Source organism: Sphaerodactylus townsendi, linkage group LG03, assembly GCF_021028975.2.
Source record: "Sphaerodactylus townsendi isolate TG3544 linkage group LG03, MPM_Stown_v2.3, whole genome shotgun sequence".
NCBI classification, from domain to species: domain Eukaryota; kingdom Metazoa; phylum Chordata; class Lepidosauria; order Squamata; family Sphaerodactylidae; genus Sphaerodactylus; species Sphaerodactylus townsendi.
Genome location: NC_059427.1, coordinates 112,828,738 through 112,852,099, shown reverse-complemented (window position 1 = coordinate 112,852,099; position 23,362 = coordinate 112,828,738). Strand labels below are relative to the sequence as shown.

General features: G+C 41.5%; 1 protein-coding gene and 1 long non-coding RNA gene across 3 annotated transcripts; one reads left to right on the top strand and one right to left on the bottom strand.

The window, feature by feature from the left end:
* Positions 1–99: 99 nt before the first annotated feature.
* Positions 100–16,460, top strand: LOC125429338. Of its 2 annotated transcripts, XR_007243977.1 has the most exons (6): positions 100–287; positions 3,286–3,298; positions 4,400–4,498; positions 5,784–5,862; positions 12,110–12,270; positions 14,320–16,460. It is a non-coding gene; the product is annotated as an uncharacterized LOC125429338 (long non-coding RNA). The 2 variants fall into 2 exon arrangements; XR_007243978.1 differs by lacking the exon at positions 3,286–3,298.
* LOC125429337 (TBC1 domain family member 24-like) lies at positions 5,626–22,888 on the bottom strand. The gene is made up of 7 exons (XM_048490368.1): positions 22,761–22,888; positions 15,331–16,366; positions 14,311–14,469; positions 11,430–11,493; positions 10,536–10,631; positions 8,029–8,290; positions 5,626–6,018 (listed from the first exon to the last, which is right to left on the bottom strand). Exons 1-7 carry the CDS (start codon positions 22,801–22,803, stop codon positions 5,873–5,875), a joined length of 1,806 nt encoding a protein of 601 aa, XP_048346325.1. The 5' UTR covers positions 22,804–22,888; the 3' UTR covers positions 5,626–5,872.
* Positions 22,889–23,362: the final 474 nt, after the last annotated feature.

The window sequence follows — 23,362 nt, the reverse complement described above, 5'->3', positions numbered from 1 at the left end:
TCCATTGGCCAGGGACTGCGACGCGTGCGTACGAAGAGAGAGGGGGGGCGTGGCTTGAGTATCCGTATTCGTTGCTGGGGGGGAAAGGGGTGTGGTGAAATGCTCGGCGCGCCCATTCGCTTGAGAGTCATCCTTGGGAAGGGATATAGCAAGCAATTGCTGTATGAAAATGGTAGCCCCCTTAACGTTGCCGTGGGCAGGGAGCGAGGAGCGTTGATTGCCTCGCGTTAGATCACAAAATAGACGGCTAAAGCGGCCTTATCTGTTCGGAGGTTTCGTGATAGAAGGTAATACCCCAGTCCCACCCAGCCTCATGTGTCAGCCTCTCTGTGGGAAAGGGGAGTTGGGTACCAATGATGACGTCAGCTCTTGGTTACAGTTAACACTGTCTGCTGCTTAGCTCTGAGATGGAGTAAGACATTTAGCAGAGAAGTTGCTTGCAAAGATCTCCCAAGTCACAGAGTCCAGGAGTGGTTGGCTTCCATATTATCATTAGAGAATGTAGGATAAGAGACATCCAAAATGTCATCTTGAAGATGCATCAGGTTTTAATCTCTATAGGTACCACAGATTCCTTTGTGTGTACTTCCTAGAAAATGTATGTATGCTCTCCACTATAGTGATAACACTAATGGTAACAAAAAGAAGAAGAGTTCAGAAAGCAGGTAGGTGAGCACTACATAGACAATATGAAGCTAAAACCAGAGGGACTGCATCCTGGCAAGAAAGGGGACTGTCATATGTGAGACTCTGAGCTCTTAATTTTGGTGCCTAATGAGGCAAGTTGCAGGATTAAACCACCAGGTTAGAAAGTGTAATGCCACTGGAGAGAATATCAGTGCCGCTGGGCCATAGCAGGTTTTTGGGACCATTGCCACTTCTTTGATCTTGCCATACCATTGAAGCTGCAAATGGGCAAATGTGGGGGGGGGGGGATCATATTCAGACTGCTTCTTTTGTCATTTTTAAATAATTCTGTTGAAAGTAATGTCAGGATCAAATATTTATAGAAAAACTGCTAACAAATTCACCCAAAGTGTCACTTAAAGGGAGCTTGGAGCTTGGTAGAGCTCTTAGCTGAATTCAGTGGTTCACTGTCAAGAGTATATTTTGGGCTCTTCTCCTTTCACATGGACCAAAGCAGTCATTTTAATGAATTAACATGTCTAGAATTACCCTGTCTTTCCTTCTCTCTCTCTTTTTCCAGCTGACCTGTCTTCCTTCCAACTACAGTGGGGTGAGAATCCTGCTTTTGATAGGGGCTGCCCTACTTTTAGGCAAGCTGCCGCATTTGCTTTTTGAAGGCAGGACAGGCAGCCAATAATGCTATCTTTGGCAAATGCTGGTGTGTATGCCCTACTTTAGGCATGCGTACCTGTTTCCATGAAAGAAACATTTTCTCATCAAGAATCTCTATATGTTTTGTGGAGGTTGAACAGCGTTTGTACCCCCGCATCCCGCCCCGGGCATTTTAAAGCTTGCTAATGGGTTAGAGTGTTAGTGCCTGAGAATGGGCAAGCCTCTGTTTCTCTGCTTCTGCTTTCATATATGCAAGACAGGGAAAATGAACTTTACTGTAGAGAATATGGTTTTGCATTGCTTATATCCATAACATGGTGGAAGATTGTTAGTTTTGTCCGTATTTTGTTTGTCGGAGTTGGCAGATTTTATGAAAAACAAAAGATACTGAGCAATCATAATTGCAACCAGACTATAGGCTGCAGAGGAAGTAAATGTACTAGGAACAGTGTTATTGCTCAGGACTGTATTGCTAGGAAGCATCAGTGTGGTGCTGTTATTTTGCATTCTCTGAGTAGAAGGCTTTTAGGGCAATCTAAACTCTCCCTATCCACCCATGAGCACACAGGGTTTTGCATCATTTTATTGTGTCACATCAGGCTCATGATGCAACAGAAATGTAAGCAGCTAGGATTTTACAAAGACAATGATGGTAGGATGCTATTTTCTGTTTGTAACTGCAGCAGGCAGGGAAACATGGCTGTAGGCTCTTGAGCCTGCACATTTTTTGGGTGCACACACCATCCCATGAAGGCAATTCTGAGCACTTGAGAGAAAGCACAGGATTAATTTGACTCCTTTTCTCTATTGTCTGGGAGACCAAAAAAGCTCACATTATACACAGAATACAACATTTTCATGTGGTTCTCTAAAAAAACTCAAGAGCTTTGTATGTTCCAATGTAGCCTGAGGTGACTTGCTTGGGATTAAGTAAAGGTTTGAATTTATATTAATAACTGAGCAGGAGTTTGAACCTGCATCCAAACCACTAAGCAACCATATCCTACTGGTGCTCCCTAGAACATGGGATCTCTTTAAGCATATCTCTGGAAGAGCAGCTTTCCAAACCAGCCACCATTTGAACTTGCTTCCATTTTATTCTGTCTACGTTGATTGTCTTTGTACAATCTTAAATGCTTTTCAAGTGTTTTTCTGATCAGGCGTTTCCTTTTAGGGATTATTTGTCCCACTTTTTAGGCTTTGTATATGAAACCCACCTCTACCTAATCCTATGCAGTCTAGCCCTTAAGCTAAATACATTGCTATGACTGATTTAGGTGAATGGCTGGATTTATTCAGCACATCTAATCCCTGGACACCACAGGTGCTAATTTTTTCAGCTATATTAACGTTGTGGCCGATGGAGATGACTACAAAATGCACAAATGGAGTGTGCAAAATCATATTCATGATGTGGGTGGGGTGTCCTGGGAGAAAAGGTGCCTGTCCTTTCCAAGGGACTTTCTGTGTCAGTGCTGTATTAACTACCAAAGCAGAGTAGCACAGGCTGGTAAACAGACACACCCTGAAGTGATTGCAAAAGTGTGCATGTACATTTAAAGTTCCTTACTGACCTACATGAAAGAGTAATGGAAGAAATGGACTGCAATAACCCTTAGGTTAATACCAGGGCAAAGTAGATACTTGATTGTCTTGAAAATGAACATATTGTGTGTGTGTGTGTGGGGAGCACAGCATGTTTATTAACCCACTGCTTGACGAAATAATACTAAGTACACACAGGGCAGGTGGATCTTTTGTTGCCTTTTGTGTCTTTTGCTTGGGGGAATCTAGTAAAAGGGTCGGGGAATGCCAATTGTGCAGCTAGTCTATTCCTAATATAATTCATCTGTCCTCCTGAGCATGAACTGGAACTTGCAAACTTCTAGGCATTAACTAAACATCTTTATAAACTTTACTCCTGATGAATTCCTTGTAATTCATGATTTGTTTCTTTTTCTTTATTTTTGGAACATGCTGGGGCAGTCACATCTTATAGGTGCGTATGAAATTGTGCACTTGGGAATATCTGTGTGGGAAATAGTTATGTCCCAAGCATTCAAAGGCTGCACAAAACCATTTAGATAGTTTCAAAGTGGTCCACAGTAGAAAAAGTAAATATGAGTCCAACAGTACCTTAGAAACCAACAAGATTTTGAGGTGTAAGCTTTTGAAATCAAGTTCTCTTCATCAGATCTGATGAAGAGCCAGTGAATATGGCCATTTAGACACTGTTTTCATTAGGATCCAATAAATTATCCTAATAGGGCACTAGTCGATTAATGGGTAACAAAATCTCTTTACAGCTTTAAGTTCTGACTACTGTAAACACAACAGTTATGTCACACTTCATTACTCTGTTTTGCCGCATCTGTTACAAACTTTTTATTCTTACCAATTCTTTATTTTGGTATATATCTGCAAAAAATCATTGCCTCACACTTAGATTTCAAGATCTGCTCCTTTCATACTAGTTAATCATGGCACTGGAACTTTATTCTAGCTAGTCTACACCATATTTCTGCCTCCTAACCACAATCACTGCAGTTGTCTGCTCTATATAGCTTTTGTTATGTATTGCCATGGCATCTGTGACAATGCCACCTTGGGATGTATTGATGAGTTTTGTGTCCTGTGTTCAACAGATGGAGAAAAGAACTACAGGAAAAACTGCTACAATCGTGAAAAAGTTATGTTTACCTCAGGAAGCACTGTTCTAATACAAAAAAATCCAGAACACATTAGGAGCCATGTATCTTAACACTATTAAACTTACATAGACTCGGTGCTTTAAGTTTAATAGCTATGAACATGCTGCTTTGAATATAAATGATGCTTCCTAGCATGTGGTGACATTCATACTACATCCCTAGTGATAAAGTGAATACCAGACAGCATTTTTATTCATTGGTGCAGGCTAGAATGATACTGGCATGTAGAGTAATAATTGACAATTCTGCATACTGAAGACAATTTTCTATAATCTTTATGGGAAGCCTGGCTTTTCAGTTCCCATCCCTGGTCTAAAAACAATCCCTGGAGAGGAATGTTATTTTTAATGGCAAATCTTTTACTGACATTTCTTAATTTTATTTTACAGAAAAGAATAAGGTGCCTGGGGGATCTGTACAACTGGTAAAAACATGTAGTCTAGAGAGAACTCCAGTCAGCAGATGTCTCCTGCCTTTTTCTCGAGAAGGTCAGCAGGGGCTCAAGGGTATTCTAAAGTTTTGTTTTGACCATAGGGACAGACTACCTGCTTGTCTGCCTGAGTGTCTAGCACAGATGCAGAACTGTACAGGTATGCTATTGAAGGCAGAACAGTATTGGTGGATAAAATAGGAACTCTATACATGCAACATTTTATTTTCCACTGCAGCTCCTTTTAAATGGTACAAAAATACATGGCCCAGGAAATGATACTGCTGTGCACTCTAACAACTTTTTTTTCTGTTGGCAAAAGGAGGCATGCTTCAAAGCCACTTAGATATTATATGAAGATGAACATGTGCTATTTTAAGAACATAAGAGCAAGCCTGCTGGATCAGACCAGAGTCCATTTAGTCCAGCACTCTGCTACTTTCAGTGGCCCACCAGATGCTTTTGGGAGCTCACATTGCAGGATATGAAAGCAATGGCCTTCTGCTGCTGCTGCTCCTGAGCACCTGGTCTGCTAAGGCATTTGCAATCTCAGATCAATGCCTTAGCAGACCAGGTGCTTGGGAGCAACAGCAGCAGAAGGCCATTGCTTTCACATCCTGCATGTGAGCTAATAGCATATGACGATTTTAAAGATGCTGGTGATTCTGTCACTGAGTATCATAACCTTGGAGGTTTGGGAAAAGAGATATATACTGTAAACTTTCAATTACCACAATAAATGTTATTTACAAGGACTGGCTTCAGCTAGGGCAGTGATGGCAAACCTATGGCATGCATGTCAAAGGTAACACACCGTGACATTTTGGGTGCACACTAGCATTCACCAACACCCGACTACAGCTATTCTCCCTGTTTGAGTCATTTTTGTAATTATTTTATTTTTTATATAGTACACAGCCCCAAACATGATTGGACTGTATTTTTTAAAAGGAATGAATATGTAAAGAATTGTTTTTCTTTTGCTTGGGAGGGGGAGGGGTGTGACACCCCAGCACAGTCAAGTTAGGAGTTTTCCTAATTTTTTGTATGCTGAGCCTAAAATGGTTCACCATCACTGAGCTAGTGTGAGTATCCAGCAAAGTTTGTGAAAAGAAAAAATACTGAAATAAAATTAAAAAGCAGCTGTAAGAAACATTTTTTATTTAACTTGTAAGGAGCGTCTATTCCTGCCTTATTATTTAGACAATGTACATAATAGCACGAATGCAAACCGGAGAGATTTCCTGTAGGACATAATAGCATCAAATGAAACCCACAGATGTCCTCTTTTGGGGTTATCATTCAAGGTCAAGCATTTCATCTGATGTCTTTTATTTCATTAGGAAGTGGCAGAGAGGTCATTCAGTCTGAAGTGTATCTCTTCATAAGGATCCAAAATATTTCATCTCTTCTCATGGCACAGTGAGTATCATCAGGAATTTTGAAACCCCCAGACTTCTAACAGCTGTATCTGAAAGTTCTCTTGGCAGAGAGGAGGGTTATCGAATGTTTCACAGTGCTCTGTTCTCCCATGGTGCAGATCAGCATCAATAAACAGAGCCTGGCCTCCTCCACCACCTGGAAAACAGCAGCATAGATTACCAAGGATTCTTGCTCACCAGACTAGTCATAGCACACATGGCTGGATACTGTTGTATGATCTCTTTTTCTAACAGTTATATATCTGACATAGTCTCCAGTTCTGAGTGCAGTTGAACACAATCCAACAAGGAGAGAGCGGAGGGGGAGGGGGGAATTGTTTGGTCATCTTTGGTATTTTCTTTGGTATATATCACCTACACCTTTGGTATATCACCTACACCTTTGATATATCATCTTTGGTATATCACCTACACATTTACTTTGTGAGAAAACCAATTGACCACACCCAACAGTAGTAACTACTGTCCAAATGGTTTCGTCTAAAATAATTGAATTGGTGAAAGAACCATCTTGCACTGAGAAAAACTAACACTGATCTAAATTTCAATGTTGCTTGCGAGAAACAGAAAATCTTGAATAAGCTTTTTAAATGGAGAAGGTCAGTTTCATGCACAAAAGCATTTGGAATTTTACTTTTCTTTTATATCTTTTTTATGTTAACATTTACTGCTGCCTCCTTGTGGTTGTTGTCATCAATATGACTGTATGGCTGCATGTACCTTAAGAAAACTCATCAGTAGAGCAACTCCACTGAATTATATATGAACCTAGCAATCCCAGACCCTAGTTTAGACCAGTTCCTCATTCTGCATGCATATAATATAGCCAGTTGGTACATTGCTATATGAAAGCAGTCAGAGGCCTGTTATTCCACCACTTTGTCTGGGTAATTTTCTTGATGCTTAGTGGCTGCTATCAAGACAGAGATTCTTGCCACTCAGTGCCTTCATAAAAATGTCGGGCCATTCCCCTTCCATTTCAGACATTTCTCCAAGACCTTGAAGAGGGCATCTTTGTATTGTTATCATTTGTTACACACTGGGCTTATCATCACCACAAAAAATTTATAGGTAAAGGATTCAGTCCATCTGAGCTGTCTCTGTATAAGCATAACCTTTCTTCATGAGAAGGTTTCTTTCAGGGGAAGGGGAAAGAGGCATGTCTATGAAGGTCATGGTCCAGCTTTCATAAGGCAAGTTAATGTTGGCAGGACAGAGTTGGCCTTGGCATGGTACCTCCATGTAACTTGAGGCCAAACCATAAAAGAGATAAGAGGGCTTATTTATTATAAAGGAGGGCTTATTTATTATAAAGGTGGAAGATTTGTAGATATTTAACTGGGATAAGAGAGCCAACATGGTGTAGTGGTTAAGGTGTCAGGCTAGGATCTGGGAAACCCAGGTTCATATTCCCACTTACCCCATGGAAGTTTGCTGGGTGACCTTGGACCAGTTACACACTCTCACCCTCAACCCTGGCTAATAATTGGAAGAGGAACCTCCAAGGAATACCAGGCCTGTGGAATACCAGGCAGTGGCAAACCACGTCTTAAAGTCTCTTGGTTTGAAAACCCAGTGGGGTCACCAGAAGTCAGCTGTGACTTGATAGCAAAAAAAGAGAGGATAAAATACTTCCATAGATACCTTAATATGAAAAAAGACCCCCATCCTACCACAGGTTGATCATACTGGAAAGTAACTGCAGCATCCAATTAAAAATACAAGTTTAAACTGTGCTTGTGGTTTGTTTGCCTTGCAATTTTGTTCCTTAATGCTTTACTAAATTGATCTTCCCTACTGTTTATAAACTTTATCTGTGTTTCATTATTGTTGGATATGTAGTATTCCTATGTACTGCAAAGGATATCTGGCTCAAGTTGTCTGATGAAGGGAGCTTTGACTCTTGAAAGCTTTTTACCCTGAAACTCTTGTTGGCTTCAAAAGTGCTACTGGACTCAAATCTAATGGTTCAAGGCACACACTGTTGCAGTTCCCTCAAAGGTAACGGCAATACTATTGAAATGAGAGATTTGTTGCCGCTTAAATAGCGGGCTTGGAAGTTAAGCTTAATAGGGTTTGGGGTATCAGAAGTGTGTGTACCACTGTCATCTCTGTGGCAGATATAACGTTACAGCAGAATAATTACCAATGACAATTCCTTCCTGTGTCCCAGACATGAACATCGAAGCTGTTTTGGAAGGCAACTTGAAGTGTCTAACTGCCAGGAAGGGAGAGAGGCGGTATTTTATCATGTCTAACTTTGGCACGGTGAGGTAGTTCGAGCTGGTTGTGCGATCTTCAGGAGAGAAGGGAGATGGAGAACGCTGGCGTGGGGAACGAGGAATGGCTTTGGCCTGTTCTGGTTTTTTGATGAACACCCACTCATATCGCTCCGTTTCAGGGTGCACCTTTCAAATAAAGACAACATATGTCAGGTGTACTCTTTACCAATGCATCCATCCTGTCTGCACTGAATTTTGCAGGCAGTAGAAAGCAGGAGGGATTGTGATGGCTGAGAATGAGTCAGCAGCTGTGTGTCTTGAGAGGTCCTCCAATCATAATATTCAGGCCCTCTTTCCACTAAACAAGATCATCCAAATTATGAGTTCTCTGCACAGTGTTTTCTACTTTCTGTCCATCTTTATATTGTCTTATTGACTTTGGGAAGGATTCTACATAGGTGTAGTTTGTATTAGTAATTTCATTATCTGGGGTGGCTCCTTCTCATACTAGGCAAGGACAAAGACATTGCTTGCACATAATGTAAGGCAGGGCAGAGGGGACAGAAACAGAGGCTCCGTATCAGGCTATATTCTCTGCTCTGTCCTGCTGAAAAGGAAGCCAATGACCAGCAGGTAAAAAAACAAAATGTCTGTTTGCCCATGCTGGCAGGTAGCAGTGGAGACTGGGCGGGGAAAGATCTGGTTGCTTATTAAATATAAAAGAGCACAAACACACATACATATTGCTAAAAGGAATGTGGAGAGGAATTTACACTGCTTTGGGAATGGTCTCATTTCTTTGCTGAGGGAAATTTGGCTCAGGAGTAGGTAGAACCATGGGAGGGAACAGAAGCAGAAAAATGAATTCCCAGTTTTATTCAGCCTGGTGCTGGTTTTAGTCATTAGTTGCGAACCACTTTGTTGAAATGTACAGTCATTATTCAGGCAGACAAGTCCTACCACCTCTCGCTATTTTTAGAAAAGGTATCTGGGAGAAATAAATTTGAGTCAAAAGCAGTATGTTCCATGTTTTTTTTAAATTTCTTTTTGTCAGGTAAATACCCTCTGTTCAAAAGCCATGTGATTATAACTACACAGAAATATCATCTGATACCTACTTAATGATATGAAGTTCTACTATTAACATTGCTATTCAGTGTGACACTACCAAGTCCCGTCACATGACATTGTCCAACCCCACCCAAAGAGTCTCTAGAAATGGAATGCATGTGTGAATACAGCTAACTTCCCTATCTCCTAGAATTGCCATCTGCCTGGAGGGAAAAAAATGACTAGTCCTTTTAGTAGAGGTTTAATAGGATGTTATTTATCAGCTCATGTTATTTACCTCCATACCCTGTCAAGCTTCAACTGCCCATTTCCACATAGTAAGCCTCTGTTAAAGGGCCAGACGTTTTTCTCCAGGCTGCTGGCAATCCTACCCATCTCCCTTTGCTTTGCTGCTCTCCACTGAGGCCTATTTTTCTCCTGGCCATGTTCTATCACAGAAAGTCAGCCACTCTGGAAGAAAAAGGGTGAAAAAAGGAGGTGCTAAAGAAGTGTAGCAAGACCCTTGAGGTAGAACAGGGTTTAGCACTCTTCACTTGCATACTCCCATCTTTTGCCTCACCTAGGAGCAGCAGTGGCGTAGGAGGTTAAGAGCTCGTGTATCTAATCTGGAGGAACCGGGTTTGATTCCCAGCTCTGCTGCCTGAGCTGTGGAGGCTTATCTGGGGAATTCAAATTAGCCTGTACACTCCCACACACGCCAGCTGGGTGACCTTGGGCTAGTCACAGCTTCTCGGAGCTCTCTCAGCCCCACCTACCTCACAGGGTGTTTGTTGTGAGGGGGGAAGGGCAAGGAGATTGTAAGCCCCCTTGAGTCTCCTGCAAGAGAGAAAGGGGGGATATAAATCCAAACTCTTCTTCTTCTTCTTCTTCTATGAGGATCCTGGGACCTAAAAGAACAGCTATCACATGCTATTCATACCACTGTTGCCTGATTAGCCTGTGAGGATTTTACAGTGCAATTATAAGTACAGACTTGGTTAGGGTTGCTTTCTCAGTTGCCTATGGAACTACTGAAATGCCTGTGCTTTTTCCTACCTGTCTGAAATTTGGAGGGAGTATGTTTTGAATGAGGGATGCTTTCCTGACTGTGCACTTTGTGATTACAGGTAGAAATATATCACTCATTAAAACCAATAGGAATGACTGTGCTGGATTGAATTCCTGATATGGCTAGCCCTAATTCCTTTACTGAAGAACTCAACTCAAGTTCATAAAACAACAAGAGGATCCAATCAGAATGTGCTTTTTTCCCCATTTGCACATCCCTAAAAATAGCCATATGTTTGGCAGATAAATGGATTAAAATAGATAAATACAAAAGCAAATGATTCTCGTTGGTGCTAAGTAATTTTCGACTCACTGTGAAAACAAAACACTCTCCTGTACCAAAGAACCTTGATGCTGCCCCGCTTTTTTTCCTTTCACTCCAATCTGAGGAGAGAAATGCTCCACACACCTGCATATGAGGGAGAGAGAAAATACGAGCATTCATAATTTATGGTTAGTAGATATCAGAAAGAGCTACAGTGCCAAGAAAATGTAATTTCACAAAGGCTTGATAAACCCCATCTTTAATAGGATGGTGGGGCTATATTCCATAAGATAAACCAACACTATGTCACAAAGTACCTCATGATATAATCATGTGATGAACTGGAACAAATAATTAGGATAAGGATGTAAAAACATTTTAATCAACAGTGCAAAATCTGTTCTTTATATGATCTCTTTAAACTACTCAATAGATGGAACACAAACAGAAATTTATTTTTCAGGTATACTTGCTAAGAACTGGGCCTGGCTACAGCCCTTGTTGAGTACAGCCACCACAACAACCTTAACCTCTAGTTCATTTTGGGTTTTTTCCCAGTGCTCTCTAAATGTAAACTGGCATCTGAAGTAGCACTTCTCTTATGGCAAATTAATCTACCCACTCTTTTGTAACAACAACATAATTTTTATTTCTTTTTTCCTGGATCTCTATCTTGGTTAATTAATAATGGACTTTTCTGATTTGGTAAACATCACCATATATGCATCAAAGCTAGTTTTGTATGTAAATATTGACTGTTTATATCAGAGTAAATGAATGTGTTTGGTTTCTGTGTGAGTGAGCGTCTAAGAGCTCATGGTTTAGAATTTGTTCTTAGTACAGGCAACTCTGCCTGAGGCATCCTCCAGATATCTTTTCATCTTGGAATCTCAGAAGTGGTGCCTCACCCATATTTCTCTGGGATACTTAGAAAACACTTACTTCCCCCAATGTGGTTTTTAACAGCAGTACTGTTGGTTCGTAACCTTCACAGCAGTAATAAAACCTGCAGGAAACAAAGAAGAAATGTGATGAGTTGAGTGGGAGTGAGGATTGGAGTATGATACTAAGAAATTTGGGGTGGGGCAAGAAGACGCAAATCTGACAGAATCCCATATCATCTGAGGTTCACTCCTCTGACTTCCCAGGTCTCCAGTAGACTTTCTGAATTGTTTCATCTCAGTGTAATACTATGGCCTCTTATTCAACTTAATTTTGGATTTTTTGCTCTGGAATCTCTGGACTGTTGAATGTAACTGGAGGAATCTCCATGCTATTGACTCCGAGCTCCACTTTGCTTCCTTGGGACACCAGTCTTTGAGTTAAAGTAAAATTATATTTCTAACTACAAAGGCTATTTCTGATATTCATAAAATAAGCTTATTATTCTACATAATGACCCGCCCATAAGTTCATGCTCATCTTCAGAATTTGGTGTGCCTCTTTTCTTTTCCTCATGTCCATTCTTTCAGTTTTAGATGACATTTCTCTTCTCTTTCCCCATGCTCTTCTGATTTTGGGCTAGGTCTTGTGATACTTTGATCTGCATCGTTCTGCCTGGGTTTTGGGAAGGGCTTTCAAAATGAAATGTCTTGCTCCTGAAAGTCATAAATATATTACAGGAAGAAGATGGCTCCCATTTACAGTAACAATACTGCAATGCCAACAAGGCTTCTGGAAAACTCTGGTGATACTTCTACACTTTGGGCTATCTTGCATCACAGAAAAATCAACCTGATTATCTCTTTTTAAGGATTTAGAAGACACGGAGGAACAGCAAACGGTAACTTTCTCATAGAAACTATTGTTATGCTGAACATGCTGCCTATTCAAACCTATAAAAAGCACAAAAATACTTCATTTCTTTCCAGCATTGTTCATTGTTCAAGGCAGATGTGCTATATCAGTTTGGGAAGCCACAGTTTTTGCTCAGTGAATGAAGTAATCGTGCTATCAAACCTTGACATAGCATAATCTCAACAGCACATGCAGGATCTTGGCAGAGACTCCCCGGTCTAGAATCTTACAGCATTATTGTAATTGTGAAGATGTGTTTGGCTGGATGTGGGAATCTCTTAAATATTAGATACCACCAAGTGTTTATATTGCAATGGCTGTATAGGCAAGATTCTAATACGCATCTTCTGAAAGGTTAGGATAGAGGTTCATATTTCTGCCACAAGCTGCCACTCTCAGAAGTGTTTTCACTATTATTTGATGATTATAATTATTTTTCACTATTATTTGCTGCTGCTATTTTTGATTATTATAATGATGTCAGCAATGCACATGGTATTTATTTTATTTTTTTAATTGAAAAAGTACATAGGGAATTGGGGGAGGGAAGGCAGAAAAGTACAGCCCACTCTCATCAGATCTCAGAAACTAAGCAGGGCTGCTCCTTGGAAGGAAGACCACCAAGGAAGACTCTGCAGAGGAAAACAACAGCAAATCATCTCCACTTATCACTTGCCTTAAAAGCCTCTTGCTGGGGTCCCAAAAATCAGCCATGATGTGACAGCAATTTATACACACATACATAACAAATGGATCAGAAGGTAACTAGAGTCATCTCTTCCAGTGGCAAAGTAGGCAGGTGCAAGCCTATTCACTGCCTCAAAATTCACTGCCTCGGAGAGTGGTGGAGTCTCCTTCTTTGGAGGTTTTTAAACAAAGGCTGGATCAGCATATGTCGGGAGTGCTTTGATTGTGTGTTCCTGCATTGCAGGGGGTTGTACTTGATGGCCCTTGTAGTCTCTTCCAACTCTATGATTCTAAGCATAAGATATATGAACTGCAGATGCAATGTGGAAGACCTTTTAAAGACATGAATCCACGTGCAGGTTTTACACTTCTGACTCTGCACCTCCATATTCTCCATTGCCCTTCCTTGCCCTGCCTTCTGTGGCTGTATCTGATGATTAGCAGCACTGAGAAAGAAGGGGTGGGGTAGTATGTTACTGGCCACTTTCTACAGACCCTTTCCCAGAGTGTAGTAATATGAATAATTGGTAAGCCTGCCTGACTCCATGTCTAAACAGTAGTCTGCCTGTGTGCACACTAGTGGAAACATCGGGATTACCCTTGGGAAAAAATAGAAAGTTGGATGTCCATCATCCACAATGATCCCACAGTATTTCACATACATCTGCAGGGCAAACAGAATGTCTCGGATATGGCAGGAATGTGGGGGAACTTGACCAAAAAGACCATGGTGGGTGTTGTGACCTCTCAGCTAAACATGCCTAAAAGAAGTTTAGAGAATAGGTGTGGGAAAGAGCAAGAAATTATATTACTTTTTGTAGTTTATAAGCCATCTAACCCATATCAATATTATATGTTGAGGCCAAGGTGCAAAAGTATCTGAGAATGGTTAGAACGTCCAACTTCAAAAAATGAAATTGGTCAAAGTCAGGGTGTATTAGTTGAGGGTCAGCAGATATTTATATATGTGACAAATTTGCAATCACTATAGACTTTGTTAGGATACTTAGGAGTAAGAATGAATTAAGATTTCTTATGTATTTCAAGTATAGGTAATTTTGTGTGGCATTTGAAGTTATAAGGTAATTAAGCAGCCAAACATGTGCACTCTTATCATGTGGGATAGCCAGCTATTGTTAGGAGATGATTTTTAAAACCTATAAATATGGGAAGCTAAATTTATTGGGAACTTCTTCAAATGGCCAGTTCTATTAACAGTAACCTCAGAATTTCTCTTCATTTGTGTAACATTGGGACAGTTCTTTAGTTGACTTAAACCAGTATAGCCCTATTCTGAATGAAGCCATGACTGACACTGATTCTTCAAATACTGCCTTACCTTTTCAAGCTGTATCCATCTTTAGAAGTTGAGAATAAGAGAACAGGTGAGAACAAAGAGAATCGTTCAGGAATCCAGGACCACACAATGCGCATCATCTGAGCAGTGACAATAGCAGAAGTGAAATTATGGGTGTTCACAGTAAGGTGAAATGATTGCCTGTGCAACAGAGGAAAGGAAGACAAAGGTGAAGACTCCAATTATTGCAAAAGATTCTATAGTTCCTGATTTTTGGGACAAAGAGCAAGACATACTAGCAACCGAATGAACAACCAACTCTTGGAAAGTTATATGCCTTAATTTTTACATCCTTAGGTACAGAGATACAAAATAAAGCAATATTCTGCATAACCTTGTAATCCATTAATCAAAGAAACTTGTCAACCAAAACAACCACAACAATGTTATCTCCTTACAATCATATGCCTTTGTTCATTTTTAAATTGTGTAATTACAGGAGCAGTCTTAAACAGGAGTCTAGCAGCACCTTAAATACTAACAAAATGTTATTCTTGGATACTTTTTTAAGATTAGCACTCACTTCTTCAGATACAAGAAGTGATGAGGCAATCTTGGCTTCATATATGCTTTTGAACTAGGCACAAATATAGCTGGAACAATCTATTAGGAAATAATTAGCTGTTCTATTTTTCTGAAACAGATTTGTATGATAAAGGCAAAAGAGAAGCCATAATCTGTGGCCATGGACAACTCATCATTCCAGTGCTACCTCTGTTTTATGGCAGGTCATTTATTTAGTGTGTAGATTTCTCACTTTTATGACAGGTGAGCTGATGCTGCACCAAACCAAACTGAGTTATTGCAACGGCACATACATGCCCTTGGGCTTCAGGGTAAAGGACGGGATTCAGATTCCAGATACCAGCAAACTGATATTAAGGCCCGTCTTCCTGATTGTATTAACTGGAAGCATAATCTGTTGACAGAATGTTATCTGAAATAATGTTTGTCAGCAGGGAATGTAGCATGTCTAAAGAGGAGATAATTAGGCTGCGGTACCTGTGCTGTACCATGGTTACTCCTTTCTCCATTAGGGCTTTCCTGTTGGCCATCTGAAGGAGCCAGATTTCTTTGCGAGAGAACAGTCGGATGGCAAATGCCTTCTCTAAAAGCTTTTCCGCAGTCATGTGCTCATGGATGTCCCACATAAAAGCCTGCAAGCTCCCCTTGACATCAGTCACATCCAGTCCTTTAGAGCTTACTGAGATCTGGTACTGCTTCAGCAGGGCCAGGGCAATTCGGTAGAGGACTTTCTGCCCCTCCAGAAGATACACATCAAATATGCGGATGACATAATCAAATGGCAGGTCGTCAAACAGCCATACCAGCCACTCAGAATACACCTCAAAAATGTTGTCTGTTGAGCTGGCTATGAGTCGGTGAGCAGCTGGGCAGTGCTTGTTGGCTAGGTCTCCAAATGTCATGCACGAGGCCTTATGACTGAGGAAGGAGCAATCTATGTAGGAGGTATGGGAAGCATTGCAATAGAGGAGTCGGCAGGTATTCTCAAAGCATTGGGCTTCTTCTTGGTTGTAATGAAGCAGCAGAGCAACCACAGCTGGAAGCAGAGGACAGTAGGTGATTTCTGGGGACATGTTGGCAATGCAGATGAGCACCTTTTTCATAGCAGTAGTCCCCTCTGTAGTGAGGCAATATTCAGGCATGATGCTACTTACTAGGAAATCAGGCAAGGGGTAAAAGTTGTCACTTTGGTGTTCAAACAGCTTGCCAGATACATCGCTGTAGACTGAGGCATCAGGAGTCATAAGCCGACATGGTATGTGCTTGATAACATGCTGGTAAGCTTGTGCCCTTAAGACATGACTTCTAGCCCAATGCCCTTCTCTTGCCAACTTCTTTAGTTCTTTACCAGACTTGCCAATTAACTGTTGATGAGTATCTTTCAGCTCATCCAACTTGGGAATCTTGCTGTGGTCTACAAATTCACTAGTGCCCAGGTAGGAGATTGACTCGTTGACCCACATCTCAGCCTTGGAGGGGATTTCCAAAGAGACTATAGATGGGTTGGTAGTTTCTATAGAACAAAGGCATATTATTCAGTGATTTATTTTTCTGTTGATCCTTTATAATGCTATAATCCTTTATAATGTTATAATGTTTAAAAGTTCCTTGCATGTTTTATTATAGCTCTAGGCACAGGTGTCAAACTCACAGCCCTCCAGATGTTATGGACTACAGTTCCCATCATCCCCTGCCATCATCATGCTGGCAGGGTAATGATGGGAACTGTAGTCCATAACATCTGGAGGACCGTGAGTTTGACACCTATGCGAGTCTAGGGCATCAGAATCGGGAGTAGACCCATACCAGGTTTGACTATTGGCTCTGGGAAAGTGGCTAGGCAAGTTGCTATGATGAATTCTGGGTGGCTTTGTGTTCCTTTGTTTATTCTGAATAAAGTTGCACTTTGTTTACATAAGAAGACCCTCAGCATATTCCTGTGGGATTGCAGTATTTTATATCCTTTAATAAGGCATGAGAAGCAAACACATATTTGCATAGTTGCAGAATTCTAAAAGTTAAAACTTGACTTTATTCAAAGTAGTATCCAGGACCCAAAACTGTGACCATGGGACCTTGTTATGCCAAAGTGCATGTTCTGTAAGAGAACAGACCCAAAAAATCACCCTGGAGCCGTGGTCCCCAACAGGGAACACCAGCCTACTCTAAAATCAGAATTTGAAGAGTGTTAAAGCCTTACCACTGAATAATTAATAATGGCAAGAATAGGAAGGGTGTCAGAATTAATGGCAAGAATAGGAAGGGTGTCTTTCTGGTGTCAGAAGGTTGGTCTGCAGTAGAACAGTGACATTCAACTAGAGTACCACCTTAAAGACCATCAACAATTTCAGAGTATACGCTTTTGAGGCCCTGACCTGGATAGGATCTCAGAAGCTAACAAGGGTTGGTCATGGTAGCTAGGTATTGGTTGGGAGACCAACAAAGAAGTCCAGGGTCATTAAGCAGAGATAGGCAATGCCCTTTTGAATGTCTCTTGCCTTGAAAACCCCACAGAGTTGCTTAAGTCAGCTACGACTTGACTGTTTTTTTAAAAAGCTTCTGAGAGTCAAAGCTGATACCCCGAAAATCTGGTTGATCTGTAAGGTAGCTACTAAATTCAAGTCTTGCTCCCTGATGGCATGAAGCTATCAGTGTCTCAGAGGCAGGTTTGTGAAAAGACATGAATGATACATTTAACCAACCAGGCAAGCAGCTTATTTTCATAATAACAAGGTGGTTGAGTGTTTAAGTGCCAGCCACATGTAGGAAAATAAACACACATATACTATTACTTACTAGGGATACCTGGCTCTGTGGGACAGATACAGAGCATAAGGCAGCAGTGTAGTCCTAAGTAGAATTACAGCCTTCTAGACTCATTAACTTATATGGTTTTAGACCGCATTGTAATTTTGCCACACCTTAGAATTCATAGTGACCATATTCAGTATTCATAGTGTCTCTTTTAATGTCCCAATAACTGTTATGACATAAGTAAAGAAGATTTTTTTCTTTCTCATTGGTTTATTTGTCTATTTTTTCTCATTTGTCTATCATTTGTTCTATTAGCGAGTGGCCCAGGTGGTGAGTGGCCCAGGTGGGTGGCTTGGGCAGGGGCTGTGGTGGTAGGTCAGCTCCTGCCCTCCCTGGCCTCCCTGTGGGTGGGCTAGCTGGAGCTGGCCTGCTGCTGTGGCGAACAACTCAGCCAGCGAGCAGCACCCCAACACAGACACCGTAGCTGCCTCATCTGTATGCCTGGTGGAAAATCTGTCTTACAGGACCTCCATAATTGCATAAGATCCCACAGGGTCTTAGTATCATTGGACAGAGCATTCTACCAGACTGGGGCCAGGGCCGAAAAGGCCATGAGGCTAGCCGCTAGCTGAACTTCCTTTGGGTCAGGGACCACCAGGAAATTACTGTTTGAAGCAATCTTTGGAGCACCTTGAAGGTACATCTTGAAGATACATGGTCCCAGACCATTTAGGGCTTTGTACATTGGTACAAGAAACTTGAATCTGTTCCAGTACTCCACCTGGAGCCAGGGCAGCCAGCAGAATGCTGGTTGGATGTCTGCCCACCACGGGGTCCCCATAAGAACCCTTGCTGCTGCATTCTGGACCAGTTGGAACTTCCAGAAAAAGGACTAGGGGTAGTGCTATGTAGATCGAATTTCAGTGGTGTAATCCGGAAGTCACTGTTGCATAGATCACAGTGGCAAGATTGGTTTGGGAAAGGTAGGGAAAGGAAGGGAGTAAAACGTACTTTATGACATAATTTTAAAAACCCACAACAAAAAGTAATAGAATAAAATAGTTTAGGATTCCAAGAATGTTTAACGACACTTTAACTCTACAAGTTATGTGTTGCAAGCAAGAAGAATGGACAAGTTTTTTATCCCCCCAAACAGCAAATCTGCATTGCAAAGCACATTCTGAGAAAAAGATTCTGGCTACCAGAAACTGAGTCTTATTTTTCTCTGCAGAATATTTAGAAAACACTATAGCAAAGAAGTAATTACTGAAGTACAATAGAGGCTGAATAGTTAAGGATGAGGCTGTCATACAATGGGTGTGACAATCAGATGCTACTGCAGTTTTTGCATTGTGCTGCAGGTGGGAGAAATAACAGCTCAGCACAAGTTTGCTGTTGTAAGTTTGGAGCAGATAAGAATTCTGAGCTATTTTCCCAGAATCCCACAGAGCAGCAGCAAGTTACATTGTGCTAACACTTAGCATTCAGTTAGCACCTGTCGCCCCACAATTTATAGCATTGTTATATTATTAATTTGTACTGCAGAGATGTTACAGAAATAGAAATATCAGAGCACATCTATGGGTGTCAGTTGCAATGGCTCAGTGCTGAAAATAAAGAGCAAAAACCATCTGGAAGTTGTTGCTTTGCTCCGTATTGAAGATAGTGTTGTGAATCTGGTGGTCTTGTTTACTGTGTTTACTGTGTTTACTGTGAATAGATCTAACACTACAGCTGTGCAGATGTTTAAAAGCACATCCTGATGTAGGTGCATAGACAGTTGTGGGATCATATCCTGTGACTCTGAGTTTGACTTCCAAGTGATCAGCTGATCATCTGCAGTGAACCTTTCACGTGACCAGGACCCTGCTTTTTTGCAACATTCCCAATTGTGAAGAACTTCCACGCACATCCTCTTGACATTGATGTTTTATGGGATGCATGGACACTGGGGAAGGAGGGAAGCATGGTATAGCTCAGCCTTATCTGATCCTGGAAGCTAAGCAGGGCGAGTACTTGGAAGGGAGATCACCAAGTAAGGCTCTGCAGAAGAAGGGAATGGCAAAATGCCTCTGCTTCTTATTTGCCTTGAAAGCCACTTCCTGGGGATGTCATAAGTCAGCTGTGACTTGACAGCATTTCACACACACACATGGACAATGCGGATAAGACCAATGGGCATGATCTTGTTCCACTCCATGTGATTTTAAAACATCTGCATCAGGGATGTTTTATTAACAATATTAATCGAAAGCAGGGAATCTGATCCCAGTCTTCAAATGTAATATGCACTGGAGTCTGGAAAAAAAATACAAGTACCGGTATCCAGAAAGTGAGGGGGAGTATAGGAAGAATCTGGAAAAAATCAGTAGTTTTGAATTTAGAATATGTCTTTGTAAATTGAGCAAATATTGTATTGTCAGGGGCATTCATGGTTGGAATCAACTGTCTGTTGTTGATTTTTGGGGCTTTGTGGCTGTGGTCTGGTAGTTTTTGCTTTCTAACATTTTGCCTACCGGTACATTGTATAGCCCAACCTTGTCAAACCTCAGAAGCTAAGCAGATGTCAGTCATAGCATCTGCTTAGCTTCCGAGACAGGCAGTTGAGCAAATATTACTTTAAAAAAGAACAACCCATAATCCACAGGATATGTGCTTCCTTATCTAAAAGAAACTAAGATGAACAACATTGTTCCTGGAAATTCTTGGAAAACAAGATCATACAAAAATTTGGAAACCAGTGAACTGAGATATCACTGAAGTTGCAGGTAACTACATAAGTCCAAATCATTTTTTTCAGAAGTCATGTAATATCTTTTATTAAGAACAACCAAAAGAGCAACCACTTGGTCTTTGGGGAAGAAGACACATGCAATGGAAGCATTTCACTGAAAACACACACACACACACACTTCAAAACCAAAAGCTTTTTTTGCTCCTTTTAATTACATAATCCCCCCCTTCTTCCCAGAAAGCCAAGGGTACAACCTGGCATCAGCACTATTTTAAAACCACCTATTTGCTCAGGACTTCATAGAAAATGCTTACAAGGCAAGGCTTTAAGATCATAGCTGGAGCTATCTCCTCCTCCACCCTCCCACCCTAGTTTAAGCATCCAAGCGGATGAAGAGTGCTGGAGAACTTGATAGCCAACGTGCTGTTGTGTGTCGCTTTAGTGACATGGCCTTCATAAAAAGTGTTACGTGTCTTTTGTTTTTAGAGACTGACATAACTGATGCATGGAAATGCAAGAAGGCAGAGGGCTGGGGCTGGGGAGACCTAGAGTACTGCAGTGTGTAGTTCTGCCCCACGGGATCAAAACAATCCTCAAAGCATAGGCACGCGGGGATGCAAGACGGGCTAGCTAGGAAGTCCTTCCCATAAATCCAGGGAGGCTAAATTGGGTCAGGGACAGCCAAACCGCTCTGTAGTTCGCTGTGTGTTTGCGTGTCTTTGACAGCTTTACAGCCCTGTGTAAGCTCTAGCGGAAATCTGCCCATGGGGCACCTGTGAACGTCGCATTTTAAAAAGGCCACCGTTCCCCTGCTCTGCGACATTCAACCCACCCGCCTTCCGTCGACCCATTAAAGGGGCTGTTCTTGTTAATGCTGTTTTTTCCCCTGTGAAGTGTGGGGAAGGGGACGGATTGCATTTTCCAAAGTCAAGAAATAAAAACGCCAAATAGCGTGTAGCCGGTTTCTCCAAACTACTGTAGCAGTTGAATTCGCGCGCCCTCTGGAGGAAATTGTGTGCTATTGCTAAAAAAAATTCCTGGGATCGGTAATTATTATTTCTTAAGAACACAACATAAGAAAGAGCCTGCTGGATCAGACCATAGTCCATCTAGTCCAGCACTCTGCTTACTCGCAGTGGCCCACCAGGTGCCTTTGGGAGCTCACATGCAGGATGTGAGAGCAATGGCCTGCTGCTGCTGCTGCTGCTCCCGAGCACTTCTTCAGAAGTGTTACGCCTTTCTGTTCTCATCGGAACCGAACCACCAAGGCTATAGTATAGCATCTGCTGTATTTAAGGATTAGAGTATTTAGACTTTCACCAAACCATTACATTCTATGGCACGTGCACTTCTAGATTTGCTTTTCCAAACCATACTTGGATAGGGAGCTGCACCATAACTTGCCCCTTGTTTGTTGTGCCTTTACTGTCTTTGCCCGCCTTCAGAAAAGATTGTGCAGGACAGTTAGACCTGCAGAGTTCTTTTTCTAGCTGCACATTCGTGGGATCATTCTGGCTGGAAGGCCAGGGGCAACATGCCCCAGTTGTGCAACAAGCAGGGTGTTCCCCTGAAGTTATGTTCAGGAAAAGGTGATGAGAGTAGACTCAGTGGCAGGGGCCATCAGATACAGAAGCAGAAATGGGACCCCCCCCTCCCCCCAAAAAACACACCCATGCTTCATATAAGACAGGAAAGTGATACAACTGCAAGGAAGGACTGGGAATATTTTTTTCCAAATCTAGACTGACTGTAGAGGAACTCTTCCTTGTTATTCCATCAAACATTATAATGGGCTAGCTTATGGCCAGAAATGAGTGTGAATGAGCCTTTAGTGTTGTGTTTCTTTCTTTGACAGGATACAATAAGGTATAGACAATTAAAATTGCCAGTCAATATGATCTTTTGGTTCATTTATCGATACTACTCCTCTCCTCTCCTTTCACCTGCAACCCATCATCTATTTTATTCAGATTTTATTCTATAGCAGAACATTCTATGTAAGCATACATGATATTTGACCATGGATAGTCTTTTGGAATTTATAGCACAGGCATGAGGTGGGTGGAAGAGTGAATGTGCGTGGTGTAGCTCCCATACAGCGGCAAATATATGCTGCCTGACAACATATGACTCTCAGCCCTTACAAGAAGAGATTGGATCCTTGGTCTCCTGCAGCCAAATTCAGACTTCTATCTACTGCATCACCTAACAAACCACTATAATTAAAGTAACCATTCATTCCAAGCAAGTAGCATCCCAGCTTAGCACGCAAGCAACAGTAGTTATCTGCTGGAATTGCAAGCAACAAAAATCTTAAATGATAGTACGCTTTTTTCCTCTTCATGTGCCAGGCGTTTTAGTTATTTAGGTTATTTAGTTGTTTCTCCCTGTAGATGTGGCCTCTTGGAAGATGTCTTACCTTGTGTGGCTTCTCGGATGTCTGCATCTAGATCATCCATCATAGAACTTGCTCTTCTTTGTGTCACTGTTTTGTCCAAATCGACTGTGCCCAAGCAGGGCTGATATAATTCAGCCCAACCTTTAGCATCCCTTGTCCTTGCTTGAATGACCTGACCAAAGCTGTGCTCCTGTGTCTAATTTATTGGGCCTGAAAGCTTTTTTGTGGCCAGCACCTCCCCAAAGGAGATATTTATTTTGGGTAAACAGTGGTAAAACATTCCTTCCACCTACTCACTCACCCATGCCTGCCATATGCCTCTTTGACAAGCGGGATGTAAATAAGCAAGATAATGATCAAAACATCAACAGGGCCCATTAAAAAGGATCATTTATTTTTCCAAGGGTAAACTTTATTTACCTATACCCTCTTGCAAGTAGAGAATGAATCCCATGTGTACTAGAAAGACAAACAGATGTGTAGAAGAGGGAGGTGCCAGTGTTTGGGGGAAGGGAAGCTTGATTTCTGTCCTTCTGATAATTACATGCCCTTGAACTGATGAACATAAACACAGAGATTGGCTCTCAAACTGCTTCCTACTGGATCCTTTGTTTCTACTTGAA

Bases quoted from the DNA above. Each gene is read 5' to 3' on its own strand.
- LOC125429337 (XM_048490368.1), bottom strand. From the start codon at position 22,803: ATGATGGATGATCTAGATGCAGACATCCGAGAAGCCACACAAG. The intron at 14,470-15,330 runs GTACCGCAGCCT...TCTGTTGCACAG, and splicing joins GTAACCATGGTACAGCACAG to GCAATCATTTCACCTTACTG. The intron at 10,632-11,429 runs GTAAGTGTTTTC...CCTCATATGCAG, and splicing joins TAAAAACCACATTGGGGGAA to GTGTGTGGAGCATTTCTCTC.